At 39.5% G+C, this 16,766-nt stretch overlaps 2 protein-coding genes across 4 annotated transcripts in view; one reads left to right on the forward strand and one right to left on the reverse strand.

Annotated features, from left to right (window-relative positions):
- Window positions 1-7,912, reverse strand: part of LOC114662016 (zinc finger protein 345-like) — a 47,837-nt gene extending 39,925 nt beyond the window's left edge. Inside the window, exon 1 of the mRNA XM_028815300.2 lies at window positions 6,931-7,912. Within this exon, the coding sequence (XP_028671133.2) occupies window positions 6,931-7,435 (505 nt within the window). The 5' untranslated portion in view covers window positions 7,436-7,912. The remainder of the gene's footprint in view (window positions 1-6,930) is intronic.
- The window catches only part of LOC114662021 (myoglobin), a 213,702-nt gene that overhangs the window by 131,604 nt on the left and 65,332 nt on the right, over window positions 1-16,766 (forward strand). The gene's annotated exons all lie outside the window — the stretch shown is intronic.

Here is a 16,766-nt window from a genome sequence, read left to right on the forward strand (position 1 = left end):
TATCAAACTAGAAAGGGGCAGCATATTCTTCTGATTTTTGGCGAGCAGCAGTTTCCTATGCAGTAACCTCACATGGAACACACCTTTGTTCAGTGTTTGAAATACTGAGAACTCAAACAGATAGATAGATACTTTATTAATCCCAATGGGAAATTCACAATCTTTTATTATTTAAAAAAGATGTGCCTAATAAAACAGATGTGATAGCTAATAAACTCTATGTATTTTTTGTAGTTAATAATAGGCCTCTTTCTCAATTTCTTAGGCATTGTAACATGTGCTCTTTCTGCAAACTCTGCAAGATGTCCTCACCTTTATTGCAATGTTTTCCCATACTTTACACTGAATACATACATATATACATACATACATTACATACATAATCTTTCTTAAACCAGTTCAGGGTTCAGGAAACTGAAGCTCATCCCAGGATCACTGGCACAGCCCAGATAACAAACTTAAGACAGGATGAAAACCATAGGGCACTCAGTGGGAATGTAAGAGATTCTAGATTAAACCTGCAAAGACACCTGAAGGACATGCCCTGAATATTTATTACAGTTTAACAAAGAAGACAATGTACAACTGTGTATGTTCCAGTTTAAAAAAAAAAAAAACACTATCATTATCAATTATTATGACCCAAATGAAGATAAAATCTCACTTACAAAACCATGTATGAACAAATCTAAAAAAGTTTCCAAAAGGGTTCAAAAGTTTTCCTCATAACTGTATTTCATAAAATAGTGAAATCACATTCATATCTTCCCAAATATTTTGTCCACTCTCACTGCAAAGAAACATACAGATTTAACACATTTATATTGCATACATTTCTTACTTTTCCTTTACTTTTTTGTATCTACAGGAGCAAAACAGGTACGCCATTTTGTGTTTTTCATTGATTAAAGTTAAATATCTTATCAGATTCTTGAAAATTATACTGCCAGAAAAAAAACATGCATTGCATATTGATCAGATATACAAGACAAATTTCATAATACTCTGTACTTGTGACAATACTACTACTACTACTATCCATGCAGTTATCCTTTGAGTTATTTTATTCTTCTTTCAATTAATTATTATTTCACATGTCCCAAGACACAAGAGCAAAACAAACTGTCTTAATTAAAGTCAGCAGTTAGTTCTGCAGAATGATGTCACAGTAACTAAGATATAATGGCAATTTTAGAACATGTGGGTCACAGGTAATCTATCCCATCAAAAAGGCATGGACAACCACTTAGAGCACACTAATCATTAACAAGGTAGACATAAAACTGCACTCAAACTAGGAGAATTAATAATTATCAGCTGACACAACATACAAACATTTAGGATAAAATAGGAATCTAGAGAAGCTGGTGAACATCCACAATTTAGATCAACAGGACTGAAAGTCAAACACTGAAGTCGAGACAAAAAAGTTAAACACTGTTTCAAAATATTTCCACATTACCAGGAACCTTCTATTTGTCCCTTCTTCTATTTAGTATAGCTTTGTCGGGTCATTATTGTCATGCGTACATAGTACTGGGAAATTCTTACTTGTATTTGCTAAATCAGTGCATTCAGACTCATAAAAGGCCAGTTTAGATTTGCTAACCAGCATTATATTATTTACATAGCTTTATATATGCGTGGGAAACAACTTTGTGATGTTGTCATAATTGTAAATATACATACACACATATACTGTAGATAAATGCATGCAATGTATGAAGAAGGGGCCTGAGTTGCCTCGAAAGCTTGCATATTGTAATCTTTTTAGTTAGCCAATAAAAGGTGTCATTTTGCTTGGCTTTTCTCTATAAAGCTCAAAGAAATTAAAATGAAAAGTAATATTTGCATTTCCCTACTTTTAAAATCATTACTACTCAGAAAGTTCTCTTAACATTAAACATATGAAATTAAATGAAATTTGTAAAAAATATATCAGAAAAACTTTTTAAAAAAAGGTTTTCTTGGTAACATAACATTCTTAAACCTGGCTAATGCATTTCACAGATCTAGAGGCCTAGAGCCTATTAGCCCAACACTGGGTGAAAGGCAAGAACCAAGAGAATCAACGCATTGTAGAGAATGAAAATTTAACAGCTTCAAATATGTTTTATTTACACAGAGAAATTACATAAATTAGACAATAGTAATCTATATTTTTCATAGGTATACTGGCTGGCTTGGACTAGTACTCTGACAGAATTTCTACAGCAGAATTTTCTCATACGAAAAGACTATATCCCATCAGGGATTAATGAAATTATATTAAATCCAAAAATAAATAAATAAATAAAATAAAAGAACCTACTACCTCTTTAAGATCTAAAGACTGTTCATTGTTCACATATATCTCATCTAAAATTGGGTAAAATGTACCCAGAGCTGGGATCCAACCCATAAGAAATGTCATTAAGTGTCAATTCTGCTAAATCATGTTTTGGGAATGTCCTACACTTAAAACATCTTGGGTAAACGTATATGCATACAGCTGTGATTTTATAGCTAAGGTTAATGGATAAAAGTAGGCGATGAAAAAGCTCATTAATTTAACTGAAAAGTAAGCATGTCAGCCCCGTGGCTAACTTTTTTAAAAACTGCGATTTACCCTATAAATATATATAAAAATATATAGATGGGGGTTCCCTTGTGTAATATAGCTCTTACAGTCGGAAAACAGTGGAGTACAAAGTTTCACAGACTGTCACAAGAGCATGCTACTGCACTAGCTATGTTCTTTTCATTTGATTGGATTAATATAATTACTTATTATTTCATCCATCCATCCATTTTCCAACCCGCTGAATCCGAACACAGGGTCACGGGGGTCTGCTGGAGCCAATCCCAGCCAACACAGGGCACAAGGCAGGAACCAATCCTGGGCAGGGTGCCAACCCACCGCAGGACACACACAAACACACCCACACACCAAGCACACACTAGGGCCAATTCAGAATCGCCAATCCACCTAATCTGCATGTCTTTGGACTATGGGAGGAAACCCATGCAGACACGGGGAGAACATGCAAACTCCACGGAGGGAAGACCCGGGAAGCGAACCCAGGTCCCCAGGTCTCCCAACTGCGAGGCAGCAGCGCTACCCACTCTTACTATTTCACTGACACCTTTATACAAGGTGACTTACAACATGTTAGAGATACATTTGGTTACATTTCTATTTATTTTCCCAGTGTGAGCACAGGCAGATGAAGTGACTTGCTCATGTTCACATGGTGTCAGCAGGATTTGAACCCCCCCAACCCCTCTGGGATTTAAATCCAAAGCCTAAATCACTATGCCACACTGCCTGCAGAACTATGTTCTGTTCATAAAATAAAAAAAAAAATACCACAATATTTTGTATTTTACTCAAAAACTGTCCATTTTCTGAAGATGCAATTAATGAGTTTTCCAGAACAGGGGGCCAGTCCATTACAGGGAACACTCATTCTCACATCCACACCCAATAACACTGGACCAATTTAGAATACATGTCTTTGGAATGTGAGGGAAAAGCCAAAACAATATATAAATGTAATTTATTTTTGTTATTACTAGTACTGATGCTGAGAAAATAAGAAGCAACACACTGACAGATACAAGCAATATCTGGACCTGTGCTGCTCAAGTATACAATAGAGTACATCAGTGCTTTTACTGGAATGTAAAACAAGTAACTACTTCTTCTCTTGGCTCAGCTGAAGATTCTCCATCATACAGTGCATCCGGAAAGTATTCACAGCGCATCACTTTTTCCACATTTTGTTATGTTACAGCCTTATTCCAAAATGGATTAAATTCATTTTTTTCCTCAGAATTCTACACACAACACCCCATAATGACAACGTGAAAAAAGTTTACTTGAGGTTTTTGCAAATTTATTAAAAATAAAAAAACTGAGAAAGCACATGTGCATAAGTATTCACAGCCTTTGCTGTGAAGCTTGAAATTGAGCTCAGGTGCATCCTGTTTCCCCTGATCATCCTTGAGATGTTTCTGCAGCTTAATTGGAGTCCACCTGTGGTAAATTCAGTTGACTGGACATGATTTGGAAAGGCACACACCTGTCTATATAAGGTCCCACTGTTGACAGTTCATGTCAGAGCACAAACCAAGCATGAAGTCAAAGGAATTGTCTGCAGACCTCCGAGGCAGGATTGTCTCGAGGCACAAATCTGGGGAAGGTTACAGAAAAATGTCTGCTGCTTTGAAGGTCCCAATGAGCACAGTGGCCTCCATCATCCATAAGTGGAAGAAGTTCAAAACCACCAGGACTCTTCCTAGAGCTGGCCGGCCATCTAAACTGAGCGATCGGGGGAGAAGGGCCTTAGTCAAGGAGGTGACCAAGAACCTGATTGGAGCTCTGACAGAGTGACAGAGGTCCTCTGTGGAGAGAGGAGAACCTTCCAGAAGGACAACCATCTCTGCAGCAATCCACCAATCAGGCCTGTATGGTAGAGTGGCCAGACGGAAGCCACTCCTTAGTAAAAGGCACATGGCAGCCCACCTGGAGTTTGCCAAAAGGCACCTGAAGGACTCTCAGATCATGAGAAAGAAAATTCTCTGGTCTGATGAGACAAAGATTGAACTCTTTGGTGTGAATGCCAGGCATCACATTTGGAGGAAACCTGGCACCATCTCTACAGTGAAGCATGGTGGTGGCTTCAGGACAACTTTGTGAATGTCCTTGAGTGGCCCAGCCAGAGCCCAGACTTGAATCCGATTGAACATCTCTGGAGAGATCTTAAAATGGCTGTGCACCAACGCTTCCCATCCAACCTGATGGAGCTCGAGAGGTGCTGCAAAGAGGAATGGGTGAAACTGGCCAAGGATAGGTGTGCTAAGCTTGTGGCATCATATTCAAAAAGAATTGAGGCTGTAATTGCTGCCAAAGGTGCATCGACAAAGTACTGAGCAAAGGCTGTGAATACTTATGTACATGGGATTTCTCAGTTTTTTTATTTTTAATAAATTTGCAAAAACCTCAAGTAAACTTTTTTCACGTTGTCATTATGGGGTGTTGTGTGTAGCATGCTGAGGAAAAAAATGAACTTAATCCATTTTGGAATAAAGCTGTAACATAACAAAATGTGGAAAAGGTGATGCGCTGTGAATACTTTCTGGATGCACTGTATCATTACTTTAACTTAAATACTGTATATAAGTGAGAATATAACATAGAAAAACCCAGGAGAGTTTTTAATGTTTTGTGTTTTATAATTACAAATGATTCCCATGGCTGTTGATCGCAACACTACATCATTTAGAAGGTAGTGGGATCCTTTTACACAACTGTTTCATCTCATTTAAACTTCTGTAATGACTAGCAAGAATGGCTTGCTTCACATCAGAGCTTCAGAAAATATTTTGTCTTGACTACTCTATTTCTAGAATTTCTTTGGTTGAATCAGCTTGGTCACTAAATTACTCCTGTGTTTTGGCGTCTTTACAATGCTGCATGGATCATCTCATTTTGAGCTTCAGATCAGAAATAGTCGACATTCTTCATTAGAAATTCCTTAAACAGTATAAGATTCACTGTTTCATAAATAACTGCAAGATGTCCAGTGGCGGAAAAGAAGTCATACACTAGAAAACAATAATGCTCCTTCCACCGCTTTAAATGTATACGAAGTTAGTGTGTTGGCATGCAGTGTTTTTCCATTATTTCTTCTTAAAGAAATCTTAAAATGGCTGTGCATCGACGCTTCCCATCCAACCTGATGGACCTTGAGAGGTGCTGCAAAGAGGAATGGGCGAAACTGGCCAAGGATAGGTGTGCCAAGCTTGTGGCATCATATTCAAAAAGACTTGAGGCTGTAATTGCTGCCAAAGGTACAAAGTATTGAGCAAAGGCTGTGAATACTTATGTACATGTGATTGCTCAGTTTTTTTTATTTTTAATAAATTTGAAAAAATCTAAAGTAAACTTTTTTCACGTTGTCATTATGGGGTGTTGTGTGCAGAATTCTGAGGAAAAAATTAATTTAATCCATTTTGGAATAAGGCAGTAACATAATATGTGGAAAAAGTGATGCGCTGTAAATACTTTCCGGATGCACTGTATTATACTTACAGTAGTAAATAATACACAGTATATGACAAGTTATAATTTAATATAAGATTAATGAGGTCTATTTTTCTTATATAAACACAACTTGCCAGCATGAAAGATAAACAATTATTCATCAGACAAATCAATCACTTTATCCAATACAGCTTCAGAGTGACATGCCTATAACTTGCAAAACTTGATTCATAACAATATTAGAATGCAAGTGTTTTATTCCCCCCAGACATACCAAATTATTTTGATTCCACGTGTTACTTTTCCACCTGACAAATCAGATTGAGAATAAGAAGATCAACAAATACCAGAAAAAAAATCGTCCGCGATTTGCAAATTTTCCAAGAAACCATTTAGCAAGATTTCCACTGCTATTGCTTACATTCCCAAATTGTGGATCTTCTGAAACCACTGCTAAGATTAGCAAGCTTTCCAAGACACTAACAATAACTCAATTGCTATTACTTATCTCCCTAAAACTAGATACGACACTAAATTCGGACTAAGGGACATAAACACACAAACAAATACTTGTCAATCAATCTGCCCAGCAGACTGACTGAATGAACTACCCTGATATCCCATCCAGGACTGGCTGCTACTTCCCAGTCTGTGGACCCGGAAAAGGCACAAACGACTGGACAAACTGAAGGCATGTCTGTGTAGTATTACTCCTAGTCGTGTCGTCATTTTAAACGAGCCGTCTATTCGTTTTCTAAACGTGATGAAAAAACAACAGCTTTAAACTGGATGGTTTCCAGATTTTTGTGACATTTATTTTTGGGTCAGTACATCGACGACAAACAAGTATCTTTAAGTTGTTGTTAATTCCACCCTCGAGGCCTACCCCCCTCCCCCCTTACCTCTTCCTCCGGCCTCCTCAATCGGTCGAGGTGGTGCGATCGTCTGATCAGGAGGGTCTTGATATTCGCGCACTGCACTGACTTCACACTGGGCGATCTCCAGTTGCAGTTTCAGACTTTTGATTTCTTTATCTTTCAAGGAACTTTCGAGTTGCACCTCTGCAAACCGTTGATCAGCAAGCCACGCAAACTGGGAGACGACGATGCCCACTGCTGACCGGACGGCCGCCTCGATGATTTGAGATAAACACGTCTCAGTCTCAGAGCCGATTCTCAAAAACTTGCCCAGGTGCGTTGCTTTCTGCGACTGCAAATTACAAATTTCTCTGTCCATCAAGTCTGAAATGTTACTAATGATGCCTCGGGAAGTTGCTTTCACCTCCCTCTCTATGGTAGAAGAGAGGCGATCTTTAAAAGCACCACAACCCATCCCACGCTCCATCTTTTCTGCAGCTAGCTTCTTTTTAGGAAGTTCAAGCATCGTGTTTCCATCGACTTTATCCATCTTCAAGACGAGCAGGGCAACTGGCAAATTGAATTCTCAGCTTCTGCGAACAGTTACCTAATGATACGCCTCATCCAATACAGCGCAAGAATAGCACGAGATTCCATTTAGCAAACAATTCTGCATCATTTTAACTAACAACGTGCAAAATAACTTTCGTTTTCAAAACAACTGCTCAAAACTGAGCCGCCATGATTTAAAAAGTATGCAGCTTGCCTTTACCGTCCGCCAATGATCACTGTTGTTTCACGTGGTCCAGCCAAGCTTTGAACACGACAACAGATGCGTGTGAGCAGTGAAGAACTCACGCCTTCGTCAACTTCCTGCGACGGAATGCTGGAGAGACTGAATCAAAATAAAAGCCCCCCATTTCAACCCGCGTGATTAAAAAATGGCAGCGCCTAAGCGGAACACAGTGCTGCGTTATCAACAGAGGAGTGATGCAATGAGTGGATGGAATTTAGTTCTGATAGTATGTTGTACAAAGCTACGTGTTTTATTTTAAAAGTACAACGGAAATATCTGATGTTAGACGGATGCTAGTTATTATTCGCATCCGCTAAGGTTATTAAAATCAATCGGGGTGCGTCACACTGAGGTGAACACGCCCTTGCAACACTTCAACCTATTCAATTTAATAGCTGGTGACATTGTGGGGGCTTTACTTTGTTGAAACATCTGATTACCCCCATTGTTTGCAAAGTAAGTGTATCACCAGCCGTGCGTTGTGTGTTAGTATAGAATGAGTGTGGTTTGTGGAACTTAAACGTTGTTACAGTATCCTAGTTTGGCTCCTGCTTCATGTCCGATACCACCGGGGCCAGCAGCGGCATCCTGCGACCTGTAATCACCCAACCATCTGAACATTTTTTTACACCTGCTTAATCCAAGGAAGATTTTGTTTTCGATAGAGGATGATTAAATATGCTGTTTTAAACACGCACATGCAAACATTAATTTACACGATCGTGCAGAAAAACCATACTAGGCCAAACGACGTGAAATCTATAGGGGGCTCCCGACTAACCATCTCCGATTCCCGTCATACTTTATGGAAATAAACTATTGTGCCAGATTTTAGGCTTGCATGTTCATTAGTTTCTGAGATATGAAACTTTTTTTAAAGGGGACTTGACCAAAATGTTACTGTAAAAACGAGAGAGTGCTACTAAAAACGTGAAATGACAAATATGCCTTAAGTCTTAACAGTTAAACCGTTAATGCTAGATGTATCCAATTTTCTTTAATATTACACGCCTTTAACATCTAAAATAGCTGGTCCACAGTTGCATATTTGCCAATATATGAGTTGCTGAAAACTGTATAAATATTACTTTTGTGTTGTAGTAGAGCAACTTTACCTTCCTGTACTACAGTTCTTTCAAATATGGTATTACTCGTAGTATAGTTCTTCTTTAGCAAGTAGGTGCCCATCTGAAATTAAACCTTTTGATTCATAAGACATTAAGAATTAATAAAATGTTTTAAGTCCATATTTCAAATACATATTGACCATGTTTGACAAAGTGCCATAAAATGAATTACACCACTTGAAAGAGATTGTTTTTATTAGTAAATGCACAAAATATGAAGTTGGGACCTTGAACCAAACTATATTTATTAAAGTATCAAACATGCCATGTCTTACTACAAAGGGAAATTCAAAGAACAGAAGCTTACTACTTATTAATAAAGTATCTATCTATCTATCTATCTATCTATCTATCTATCTATCTATCTATCTAATCACAGACATGTGTGACACAATTACAAATATCAGTCAGTGAATTCATATATGAATTTTATGTCAACACTTTAATTCTGCTAAATCCAGTTCTGCAATTTAAACAAACTGCAAACAAATAGTGTCTACTTTAAGAGTTTAAAAATTGCACAGATGCCCTTTTCCACATCATCTGAAAGTTTATACTGCCTCCCTGTTGATGTGCATCAGTGTTCTCCAGGATATGCAAAAAAGAAGTCCAAAAGATATATTTTCAATTGAGCAAACTAATCCTTAGAGTGACCATGAGGATGCATAAATACTATAAAAGTATTGGAACACCTTCCCATTACGCCAACAGGGACTTTAAAAACATTGCATTCAAATACATAGACTTAAATATGGTGATGGTCCCCTTTTGCAGCTATAACAGCTTCCACTCTTCTTGGAAGGTTTTCCACAAGAATTTGGAGTGTTTCTGTGGGAATTTGTGCCCATTCATTCTCTAAAGCATTTAGGAGGTCAGGTACTGATGTTGGACAAGAAGGCCTGGCTTGCAATATCCATTTCAGTTCATCCCAAAGGTGTTTGATGGGGTTGAGGTCAGGGCTTTGTGTGGGTCAGTCAAGTTCTTCCACACCAAACTCATCCAACCATGTCTTTATGGACTTTGCTTTGTGAACTGGGGCACAGTCATGCTGGAATTGAAAAGGGCCTTCACCAAACTGTTTCTACAAAGTTGGCAGCATAGTGTATCCAAAATGTCTTGGTATGCTGGAGCATTAAGATTGCCCTTCACGGGAAGTAAAGGGCCTACCCCAAACCCTGAAAAACATCCCTACACCATTATCCCCCCTCCACCAAACTTCACTTTTAGCAACATGCAGTCAGGCAGGTAATGTTTTCCCAGCATCCGCCAAACCCAGATTTGCCCATCTGACTGCCAAACAGAGAAGTGTGATTCGTCACACCATAGAACACATTTCCACTTCTCCACAGTCGAGTGATGGTGTGCTTTACACCACTCCATCTGATGCTTGGCATTGGACTTAATAATGTTAGGCTTGCATGCTGCTGCTCAGCCTTGGAAACCCATTCCATGAAGCTGCCGCCGCACAGTTAATGCTAGAGGAAGTTTGGACCTCTTCAGCTATGGAATCAGCACAGCGCTGGGAACTTTTATGCACCATGCCCTTTAGTAGTCATTGACCCCGCTCTGTGACTTTACATGGTCTTCCACTTTGTGGCTGAGTTGCTGTTGTTCCTATCACAGTAACACACTTGAAGTCACTGACCTCTTCAGAATGACTCATTTTGTTCCACAAATGTATGTAAATGGAGACTACATACTGATTGAAATACCTGAATTTAATAATTAAGAGATGTATGCCAATATTTTTGTCCATATAGAAGAACAGGGGAGAACACACATATGGACTGTTTACTTCCCCGAAACAATAGGTGGCAGTCTACCTGGACTACAGTATCTGCACTGATACTCACAGAGCAGACTGAAAATTGCAGTCCCTTTAGACAGTCTTGCTGAGTTACATGGGTGCCATCAGGGGGAGCTGCAGAGACAGACATTCCTTACTTTAAGGAACGTCTACAAGACCTGGAAGTGCTTCCAATGTTTAGTGCTTTAACACCAGAATTACTGTTGGGGTCTAGCATAAAAGGGCTCCAACACCTCACCTCAGGGAGTCAGAGTCGGGAGGAGGAGGACGAAGTTCACCTGGAGGAGTTGAAGGAAAAGAAAAAAGAAAGGGAAGGAAGGAAGGAAGAAAATTGTACTCGGGTAATTCCATTTCCAATAGAAAGAAGTTGTAAAGGTATTGTGAAAATAAAATTCACTTACGTGAACCTGGGACGTTTGTGGGTATTGGTGTGCTTGGGGGCTCAGTGGCATCCCCTACAGGTCACTATCTATCTATCTATCTATCTATCTATCTATCTATCTATCTCATAGTTTACTGTCAAATAATGCAAAGAGTACCTCATTTGGGCTTAACAGGCATACACACTCTACTGCTCCCGTCTCGGGGATCGAACCTCGGACGTCAGTGTCAGAGACAAAGCCCCTTTATGCTGCGCCACAGCATGTGGTTCATTTATTTGACAGCCTGTAGGTCCGGAGTAATTACATTCATTGCATTCATAGTCTGAGTCCCGACCTGAATTGTGTGGGTAGTCACCTACCAGGTAACACTTGTGGTTGGTCTGCCATTCGGCAAACATCTGCCACGGTGTCCTCTTCAGTTGTGAGAAGCAGATCATGGAATGTTGCATAGTTTACTGCCAAATAATGCAAAGAGTACGCAACACGTGTTTCGCCCTCATTTGGGCTCATCAGGCGTACACACTCTACTGCTCCCCTTGCATTATTTGACATTCCATGATCTGCTTCTCGCAACTGAAGAGAGCACTGTGGTGGATGTTTGCCAAATGTTCTGCCACACCCGGAAGTGCTGGGGGGAAGAAGACCTGGGACACCTGGAGTGCTTCTGGGTATGCAGCCGGCACTTCCGCCACACTGGAGAGTGCCGGTGGAATATTGTTGGGAGGCACTTGGAGCACATCCAGGTGGTTATAAAAGGGGATGCCTCCCTCCATTCGATGGCTGGAGTCGGTAGAGGAGCAGGACAGAGCTCGGAGGAGAGGAGTGGAGGCGGACCTGAAGAGAGGCAGAGTGAGAGAGGCCTGGACTTTGGGGGAGTTTTGGGGTTGTGTGTGCACTTATTATTGTAAATATTAATTGTAAAATAAACGTGTGGTGGTGCTTAAAACATGTCTGCCTGTCTGTGTCCGGGGCTCGTTCCATATATATATATGGAAGCGAAGGTTTGTGATATGGTTTGCATATTTGTACTTGGAGGTCCTCAGAGGGAGAGAATGAATCACATATCATAAAGTAGTTTTTTATTCTTGAGCTTTCAGCCCCTGCCAGGAGCCGTCATCAGAGAATAATGATTAGACATACAAGAATCAAAGGCAATATATAGCAAAATTAGGTGTTTTGGGTGTAGGTGAGTGTGTGGTGTGGGGGACGGGGGGGGGTAATGAGGTGGGGTATATATATATACACACACACACTGCTACTACTACTACTATTTGTAGAAGTAGTTTAATGTAGCATGTTGGATACCTTAGTAGTACCTTAGTAAGTACAGTTTGGTTCAAGGTTACAACTTAATATTTTTTGCATTTACTAATCAAATAAATCTCTTTTCTGTGATATAATTCTATTTATATTAGATTCTGTCACACATAGGCAATATGTATTTGGAATATAGGTAGGAAATTATATTTTTCCATTTTTAATTTCTTGCTGCTGAAGGAGAGCCATAACATGAGTAATACCTATATAAATTTGAAAGATCTGGAGTAGTTTTGTGTGGAGATATAGAGGGTCAAAGTTCCTCTAAAGCTCAAAATTAATTTTTAGACTATATTCAGCAAGCTGTAAACTGGCAAATATGACTCTGTGGATCCACTGTTTGAGATGTTAAAGACATCCATCCATCCATTTTCCAACCCACTGAATCCAAACACAGGGTCACGGGGGTCTGCTGGAGCCAATCCCAGCCAACACAGGGCAGGAAACAATCCTGGGCAGGGTGCCAACCCATCGCAGGACACACACAAACACACCAAGCCCAATTTAGAATCGCCAATCCACCTAACCTGCATGTCTTTGGACTGTGGGAGGAAACCGGAGCGCCCGGAGGAAACCCATGCAGACACGGGGAGAACATGCAAACTCCACGCAGGGAGGACCCGGGAATCGAACCCAGGTCCCCAGATCTCCCAACTGCGAGGCAGCAGCGCTACCCACTGCGCCACCGTGCCGCCCTGTTAAAGACATTCAATACTAAATAACAATCCCTGAAAAATTCATGCATTTAGCATGGACAGTTTAAAGGTTGTGACTTATGGAACACTGTGGTGGGTTGGCACCCTGCCCAGGATTGGTTCCTGCCTTGTGCCCTGTGTTGGCTGGGATTGGCTCCAGCAGACCCCCGTGACCCTGTGTTCGGATTCAGCAGGTTGGAAAATGGATGGATGGATGGACTTATGGAACATTGTAGTTTTTAGTAGCACTCATGTTTACAGTACAAAGGCCATACAAAGCCTCCATATATCAGAATCTAATGAAGCTACAAGTCTAAAATTTTGCACACTAGTTGTTGAGTATAGTGACATTATTTTCAGGAAGTATGAATAAAATTGGAGATGGTCAATCAGGAACATTTTCGAAAATCTCTTGATTTGACACAGATTGACTCTACTAACTTTTAATAGTTCCATTTGGTATGGGAAGCTTAGTTTTCAGAGGCTGTAAACTTCTAATAACAATAAGCTAATAATCTAATCTTCTAATAATTTAATAATCTTACCCAATTCAGGTTTGCAGTTAACTAGTCTGTCCATACCGCCAGACAAAAGGTGTTGTGATTTGGTAGTCCCAAAAGCAAAGAAGTCCCAAAAATACTTTCAGAAGTTACCCTCTAGGGAGGATTTTTTTTAACAAAGATGCTCTGTAGCACCAGAAGCTCCTTAGAGAACAATGGAATTACTTGAGAAGGCAAGGCAATCCACAGCAACAAAAGTCCAAATACTGAATCCAATGGTGAAGTCAAAAACAGAGCACAGATTCAAAAATCCAGGAAATAACAAAGGAAAAGGCACAATTAAACAAAGGAAACACTCAATTCTCTAGCGTATTTGAGGTAAACCACCAGGAACTATGGAAAGCCCTCTATATGGGGTGGAGGGCAGTTATTGACAGGGGCCCCACCCCTTGGAGAACCACCCAAAACACTCATGGGACATAATCAAATAAACACAAAAATAATGTTCAAAATAAACAAAAGAAACATTAATAAAATAAATACAAATAAATGGCACACAAGTACACAAAACAAACAAGAAAAACAACTTTGAACCCCAGCCAGGAGAAGAATACTGGTTGAAACAACTAAAAGGTGACAAAAATGCTTTTAAACAATAAAATCAACTTTAGGTAAAAAAAAAAGATAAAAAAACATAATATATCAGAGTAAAATGATAAAAAAGCAAAGGCAAAAGCAACACACAACTAACAGCTAAAATACATCTTTAGTTGAAAGAAGAAAAAAAAAGACTTTAAACTGCAAAGTTAAGTTAGACTGTCAATACAACCTTAAAAGCAAGTGAATAAAAGTAAGTTTTTAACCCACTACAGCAAAGGCTGTACAATTGAACAGCTTCAGGTGTGTGTTTTGAACTCATAATAATAATTGTTTCGAGAATCTGAGAGACATGCTGGATGAGTAGAGACAGAGGAGAACAGCAAGATAGGCTGAAGCAGACACACGTAAGGCTTTGAACCAGGGCCGGATTTTCCTATAGGCTAACTGGGCTTCAGCCTAGGGCCTCAAGATCAAGAGGGGCCTACATTCAAATTGTTAGCAAAATTAAAATTACACTATTCTAAAAACAGTGAACACTAAAACACTGAACCGAAAATAAGGAGAAATTCTACGCATATGACTAATAAACAAACATAAAAATGTATTGGTTAAGATCAACGCGTTAATTTTCCACACAGGTTAGTACCAATCACAACATGTTTCATTTAACATATTGATATATGTCACAGTAATGATGTATTTTATTATCTCTCATGTAATTTACAAACTTAAAAATGGAAGGTGAAAGGGCCTCATGAGTGGAATAGCCTAGGGCCTCTTTTCATATAAATCCGGCCCTGCTTTGAACGCAAACAAAATCTTAAAATCCACCTTGTATTTCACAGGGAGCCAATGAAGAGAAGCTAATACAGGTGAAATGTGTCTTTTTAAGTGCCAACCAAGACACTTGCACCCGGATTTTGCATTGGGTATAGTTGGGACAGAGTTGAGTGGAAAGCACCAGTATAGAGGGAATTACAGTAGTCTGGATTAAACAAAAGCATGAATAAGCTTTTTCAGATCATTAAAAGGTAGAAATAGTTTAACATTTCAAGATGGCTCTAAGCTCAAAAAAGATTTGTGAAACTCCAGTGAGTTAATGATTTTAAAAAGGACTCTTCCTGCAACAACAACAACAACAACATTTATTTATATAGCACATTTTCATACAAAAAGTAGCTCAAAGTGCTTTACATAATGAAGAGGAGAAAAATAAAAGACAAAATAAGAAATTAAAATAAGACAACATTAGTTAACATAGAAAGGAGTAAGGTCCGATGGCCAGGGTGGACAGAAAAAAAAAAAAAAAAACTCCAGAAGGCTGGAGAAAAAAATAAAATCTGTAGGGGTTCCAGGCCACGAGACCGCCCAGTCCCCTCTGGGCATTCTACCTAACATACAGCAACACAGGCTAAGTTCAGGTTTTCTTGATCTGTCAGTATCCTGATAAGCAGACTGCTGTCCATTAAACATTTATATTTTTGTCTATGTATTAGGAAGCTCACTCCACTCCCAGCTCCAACTCGCCTGTATGTGGCAGAGCTGGTCCTTTTGTCTTGGACTCTGGAATACTTCCGGTGCCAGGGCACTTCCAGGTCAATCGGAAGTCGTACAAAGTAGATATTACCTCTTTGAGGGCTGAATATTTTTTCCAAAAAACTCAGTTTTCTGAAAAGCACACAAAGAAATAGTTTCACACATAAATCAACATAAAACATCTGTTTCTATGTGCTGTGGCTGCTGTTGGCGCATGTTCGGCAACTCTGATGCTGGTATCTCACTTTTGTTTTCGATGTCCATCTCCTGATCGCTTGCATCAAATTCCAAGTCTGACATGTCAGAGTCTGATTCAGTGATAATATGTAAAACGTCCATGGAGTATTTTGTCTCTCACCAGATGTCGATGCCATTTTAGAGGTTCTTTGCTCTTCGCTACTCACGCAGGAAATCAAGGTTAAATCAACAAAGCTACTTAACTTTCCTTCTAGCAAAGAGAGTCAAACGTAAACGTAAGGGCGAGTCACAGTTTACGGCTGATTACCGTCCTCTACCCTTGAATTTCGACAAAAGTTGACATCAGCCCTGAAAGAGTTAATAATCCCAACAGCTCCCCCTGGTGGCACCCATGGAACCCAACCAGGCTGCCCCATGGGACTACAACTCCCATTATACTCTGAGGGAATCCTGGTCTGTATGTGCTGTCATCTAGCGTATTGGGGGAGCCACTGCTCTGAATGCAACATCTCCTCCTGTTCCTCATTTCCATTGGCCTCCCAGCTGGGTAATAAATCATGCTCTGCCCCAGTCGGGATGCCAGCCCATGCTTGCCATCTGTTACAATGTACTTTCAATATATCATTAAGTTACAAGAAACAGACTTAAGTGTACATAAGAAAAGATGAGTTTTGAGGAAAGACTTTGGGAAATTAGGATCAGTACAGTTGTAACAGAAGAATGAAATTAGAGCATACAGTTTAACCATATAGGTGAAATATGCTAAAATACTAGTAAGATGTGAGTGAGTCGTAGGAAACAGAGTATCAGAGAAATGGAGACATAGCATTTACCAACATTTGTAAATAAATCTTTGAATTGGTGAGAAGGCTTACATCAGAAGATTCTAATCTTTGCTGTTAGACATTTCCTAGCCCACAAT

The sequence above is a fragment of the Erpetoichthys calabaricus genome, chromosome 12, assembly GCF_900747795.2.
Source record: "Erpetoichthys calabaricus chromosome 12, fErpCal1.3, whole genome shotgun sequence".
Classification (NCBI taxonomy): domain Eukaryota; kingdom Metazoa; phylum Chordata; class Cladistia; order Polypteriformes; family Polypteridae; genus Erpetoichthys; species Erpetoichthys calabaricus.